At 29.3% G+C, this 5,907-nt stretch overlaps 1 protein-coding gene across 1 annotated transcript; it reads right to left on the reverse strand.

The window, feature by feature from the left end:
- Nucleotides 1-345: 345 nt before the first annotated feature.
- On the reverse strand, nucleotides 346-5,655 carry LOC107857147 (nucleolar protein 58). Its single transcript, XM_016702093.2, has 3 exons — nucleotides 5,044-5,655; nucleotides 4,572-4,759; nucleotides 346-675 (listed from the first exon to the last, which is right to left on the reverse strand). Exons 1-3 carry the CDS (start codon nucleotides 5,477-5,479, stop codon nucleotides 628-630), a joined length of 672 nt encoding a protein of 223 aa, XP_016557579.1. The 5' UTR covers nucleotides 5,480-5,655; the 3' UTR covers nucleotides 346-627.
- Nucleotides 5,656-5,907: the final 252 nt, after the last annotated feature.

Here is a 5,907-nt window from a genome sequence, read left to right on the forward strand (position 1 = left end):
TTTAGATGCCTGATGTGTTTGGCCTTCTATTTAGGATGTTTCTAGCCATTTTTACATAGCATCCTTCTTTCTTTGTGGGATGTTTCTAGCCATTCTCACATATCTTCCTTTTACGAATTTAATTTCATTAAGTTGGTCAGATTTAAAACATTGATGTGATTTATTTATTTTTTAAAAAATTAATATCAAACAAACTTTTGTTCTTTCACTAGCACAAAGATACATAATATAAAATGGGATGCCGTGAAATAATGTCGGGAATATTTACTATCATGAAGGGTTGGTGGAGGTTCTTAATAGTATCAAGGAGACCAGCAGAACAAGTTATCAAAAAAAACCACCAGCGGAACAAAACCATATTCATATTTAAGACTGAAAAATTATTGAATGATAAACTATAGGCAGTCACAACTCACAAGTTTTGACAATAATTTATTCCCATCACAATACCAAAGAGAAGTAGATTTTGATGAAATGGGATATAATAGGCAGAACAGAGTAGTATAGCAGCCATCCGAGTACAGATCGAACAAATATGTTTACTTAAAGCTGGAAATTATAACAAGCTTTAAAAAAGCAAGGATTAAACTAATAAATAGCCCTCTTCCCTGTGTCCATGCCTGCAGTTTAATCTGTTTTCAAATCTGTTGTTGTTGATGTCTCAGTTGCTTTCTTCTGCAAAAATTGACACTTGTTTCTATCAACAAATGCTTACACCATGAACATGGGAATAATGCTTTTAGAAAAAAAGAAAAAGAAAGAAAATATGTGTTACAAGTCATTTTCTACCTAAAATGTCTTTCACAAGAAATTTGATGGTGTCTGGCTGGTGAGTAAAATAATTTGTGGAAAAAGTTCATATTAAACATCAATATTAACTAATCAGATATTGATTTGATGACATTTTTAGCACTAAAAATTAGTAATAATGTTTAGGGGATCATATGGTTCAAATACAAGTTATTTGAGTGATGCAGTCAGGGATTAATAATAAGAATATATGGATTGTAATGTAGTGACTAATAATAGTGATTGTAATGCATGTGTTGTTTGTTGGTGGATGTTTGGTCTATTGCATTACAATTACAAGAATTATTATTGAAGATCACAAAGGCCATTTTGTCATTTAGTTAGGGTAATTCATGTATTGCTAATATTCATATTTTTATTTTACATCATATACGAAATAGTATAGATTTCCAAATAACATGTGCGTGTATTAGGTTACGATGAAAATTGAAGTAGCAACCAGATAATGTATAAAATAAGGGGATCTTTCAAAATAACAAAATTTTGCTATAAAATCCACCTTTCATAGTCACATTTTACATAATTATCATTTATAACTGTTGTATTCGATTTATGCCCGCTGTATTCGATTTTACAGATAGTATGTATTCATATAAAATATGAATACAATCCCTGTTTAATCACATCAAAAATGGAATTCAATATTTTTAAAAATAAAAAAAATCTCAATCACGTTTATCTCGTTGAACTGAATATTTTCTTGCCTAACACTACCATTATCTTTTTTTATTTTTTGTGTTTTTTCCATTTTTTCTTCTTTAAAGATGAAGAAAAAGCAACCGGATATTTTCTTCTTTTTTCTACCGGTTTTTACTTTAAAGAGAAAGCAACAAAAAAAGAAAAAGAAAAACTGAAGAAAAAAACCGAAAAAAATAAAAAAGAAGAGAATAATAGAAAATAGAAAAAGAAAGAAAATACATGAGAAAGACTATGAATGAATTGTAATTAGGAATAATTAATATGCAAGAGGGGGCTATGAATTGTAATTAATTGAAAATTAGGTTTTAAATGATAATAAAAATCTAATAATAGCTAATCTGGGTAATTTTTTCTTAAAATAATGCTGGATTTTATACAATGACTAGTTCGTACAGGCCAACCAAACAGTCTCCTAGTCTTGTTGAAAGTTGAAACAACAAACAAGTACTAATATGAAGAGACATCATTCCTCCCATTTGTTGGTCAATCACACACTAAAGAAAAAGTCAAACCCATCAATAACCCCTCAAACTTGTCCCTAAAATTCATTTAGACCCCTAAACTAAGGCTTGCACTTATTAAACCCTAAACCTCCCAATTTGGTTTCAATTGGACATTTTTTGCCCAATCAACTAAAAGCTCAAAGTGTGTATTGCACACACGCGATGATGTGGCAAACATGACTAATTAAAAGCTGACACGTGACATTGTGGGTCCAATAATTATTAAAAATTAATTATAAAATTATTTAAAAAAAAATTGATTATTAAAAAGAAATTATAAAATTTAAAAAACACAAATTGTTAAAAAATAATCATAAAATTATTTTAAAAAAATAAAATTATAAAAAATTTTAAAAAATGGCATTGAGGATCGAAATTATTAAAAAATAATTATAAAATTATTTAAAAAATAAAAATAAAAAACTGATTATTGAAAAGAAATTATAAAATTTTTAAAAAATAAAAATAAAAATGGTATTGAATCCAAATTATTAATAAATAATTATAAAATTCTTTAAAAAATAAAAATAAAAAATTGATTATTAAAACAAATTATAAAATTTCATAAAAATGAAAATAAAAAATGGCATGGAGGATCCAAATTATTAAAAAATAATTATAAAATTATTTGAAAAATAAAAATAAAAAATTGATTATTAAAAAGAAATTATAAATTTATTTAAAAATAAAAATAAAATTATAAAATTTTAAAAAATACAAAAAAAATGGCATTGAGTAATCCAAATTATAAAAAATAATAATAAAATTATTTAAAAAATAAAAATAAAAAACTGATTATTAAAAAGAAATTATAAAATTTTTACAAATGAAAATTTATAAAATTATTAAAATAATGAAAATAAAAAAATAATTATAAAATTATTAAAAAAATGAAAATAAAAACTAATCCCCACCTACCCCAAGGTCCCCTTCCTGGCGTTCATCTTCACTGCCCGCCCTCCCCGCGTTCATCTTTTTCACCATTAAAGTGAACTTTGCTTCACTGTGAAGCTCAAAAATACACACACAAAATTTTTGTTTAAAATCTACTTCAAGAATTCAGAAGAGGGTCTAAAGAAAAGTCATCTTTATTAAAAATTTTCATAAAATGATGATATTAAAGAAGAAAAAAGTGACCTTTATTGCAAAATATTACAAAGAATGAAAAAAAAGAGTGATGTTTGTTGTAATTTTTCAAGAAATGAAGATACTAGTGGAGGAAAAAAAAAGTGATTTTTTTATTGGAATTGTTCAAGAAATTGAAATAATTATGATGGATTAAAAAGAAATTGTTCATGTGAAGACGCGGGGGTGGGGTGGGGTTGAAGACGATGAAGACGTGGGGTAGGTTGGGGTTGAAGACGTAGGGGGTGGTGTGGGGATAGGGTGAGGGTGGTGTGGTGTGAAGAAGATGACACCATAGGGGGTGGGGTGTTTTTTATAAAAAAAGATTAAGAAATTAAAAATTATATTAATAAATTAATTTAAATATAAATTTTTTAATTAATATTTTTTGGAGCCTCAGTGCCACTTGGCACCTTTCTATTGAATAATTATTCAGAAAAGCGTGCCTCACGCGTCCTTAGTGAGTGGACAACACGCGGAATGCCACATAAGCAAAAAAAGCCTGATTGGATCAAATTCAGGGGGTTTAGGGGTCTGATAGGTACAAGCCTTAGTTTAGGGGTCTAAGTGAATTTTAGGAACAAATTTGAGAGGCTATCGATGGGTTTGACCCTAAAAAAAAAGACTTTCACACAACATGCAATAACATACTTAAGTGTATTTCACATGTGGGATTTGGAAGAGTAAAATGTGGCTACATCTTATTCTATTTTTAAATAATTTTCACACATGAAAAATATATTTTTAGAAAATGACTTTTCTAGTGTCAAACACTAAATTTTGAAAAAAGGAAAAAGATAAAGTTAAAGGGCGTGTTTGGAAGATGTTTTTCAAACATTTTCTTGTGGATATAAGTTCATCAAAAAAATGAGAAAAATGACTTTCTCATAAAAGGTAAGAAAAATAAGTTGCATAAGTGACATTTCAAATTTATTGTTTCCTTTCCACCTTCCCAAACCCCGACAACCCCCAACCCATGACCTTCCCACACCTTCCACCCTTGAAACCCCCACTTCCCCTCTCGTCCTGCCTCTATAGTGTTTTGTTAGATAACATATAAATTTTCTTGGAATAATTTTTTTTTTAATCAAATACTTTTAAAAAAGAATGACCTACTTTCCTTTTTAGTCCATTTAAAAAAGAATGACCTCTTTTCTTTTTTTTATAATACTTTAATTTCAACTTTACACATATTATGTTTAGGACCACAAGATTAAAGGATATTTTGGTATATTTGACACAATTTTAATTTAAGGCCATATTTCTTAAATTTTGTGACAAGTCAAAGTAAGTCATTCTTTTTTAAACGAAGGACATACTAGAAAATAAGTAAGAATACATTTTTCTTCAAAGAAAATATTTTTTAGAAAGAGATTTTCCCTCGTACCAAACACACATGTAAGGATTTTACATTTTACATTTGAAGTTTCATACCTCATTTGGCTTTTCCTCTGTCTCTGGCTTATTAGCATCCTTGACAGTTTCTATTTTATCAACATCCTTGGCACTTTCTGGTTTATCAGCATCCTTGGCACTTTCTGATTTAGCAGCATCTGTGGCCTCAGTAACAGCGGTAACTTCTTCCTTCTTTTTCTCTTCTTCGATTGGCTTAATGGTCTCCTCTATGGGTTAAAAAAAGATGCAAATTATTAACATCGATAAGAGGAAAAAAGAGATAAAAAGTTCATATCATAATCGAAACATAAAATCCAAAAAGTTCATATCATAATCGAAACTTAAAATCCTTGAGGTTTCCTCTTGTTTCTTAGAAACCACATAGTGAAAATTATAAACCAAGTTTTACAATTTAAATTATTGGGAAAGAAATTTTTGAATTTGAAATCACAAAAGAAGCAATGTTTCCCCCACATTTAACAGAAAACTATGATGAAAAGAATAGACAAACCAGCTTTGTCTTGCACATTAATCTCTTCAACTGATTCTGTCTTATCTACAGCAGCAACAGCTGGAGTTGTTTCATCATTTGAATTCTTCTTCTCTCCAGGTTGAGATTCCACAACTTTTTCTTCCTTCTTTTCAGCAAAAACCTCCTCTGTTGTTCCCACCATTTCTTTCTTCTCAGACTTTTCTTTAGCTTTTTCTTTTTCTACAGCCACCACTTTGGGTGCAGTTGCCTCATCCACCTTGGCTTTAACCTCTACTTTCTCATCACTTGTTTTCGCCGTTTCTGCAACCCCAGATTCTCCATTTTCTGTATTTTTCTTGACACTTTCTTGAGAAATTTGAGTTTCTCCATTGGATTTAGAACTCAATGATCTCTTGTTCTTTGGAACGGTGGCATTTTCTGTTGCAACTGCGTGCTTTGATTCCCCACAACCCATCTTTTATTGTTGTTATAAAGAATTGGAGGAATAGAGGAAAAGGGATGTTGATATTTTCTGTTTTCCTTTGATTTGGATTCAAAGGAAAAAAGAAAAGCTAGAGAAATGGAGAGGAAAATTGATGGAAAAAATTATTGGCTCTCTCTCTCTTCTTTCAACCCTTTGGTTTTTTCTTGGCGGGGCCTTAGAGGTTTCTATTATAATTGACAGAGTAACCGTTTTTTTCGTTGGCTTTTCGAGGTTGAGAATTTGCACATTTTTTTTTTCCTTTTTCGTACTAAGAAAAAGATGTCTAATGGTATATTCTCTGGCCAAATTCATTACAAACAAATTCAAAATTTAAAGGCAATTATATCCGATTTACTATACATATACATTTTCAATTTATATATATATCTGAATAAAATTTTATGGGTGCGATCATCCCC

Source organism: Capsicum annuum, chromosome 1 (assembly GCF_002878395.1).
Source record: "Capsicum annuum cultivar UCD-10X-F1 chromosome 1, UCD10Xv1.1, whole genome shotgun sequence".
Classification (NCBI taxonomy): Eukaryota; Viridiplantae; Streptophyta; class Magnoliopsida; order Solanales; family Solanaceae; genus Capsicum; species Capsicum annuum.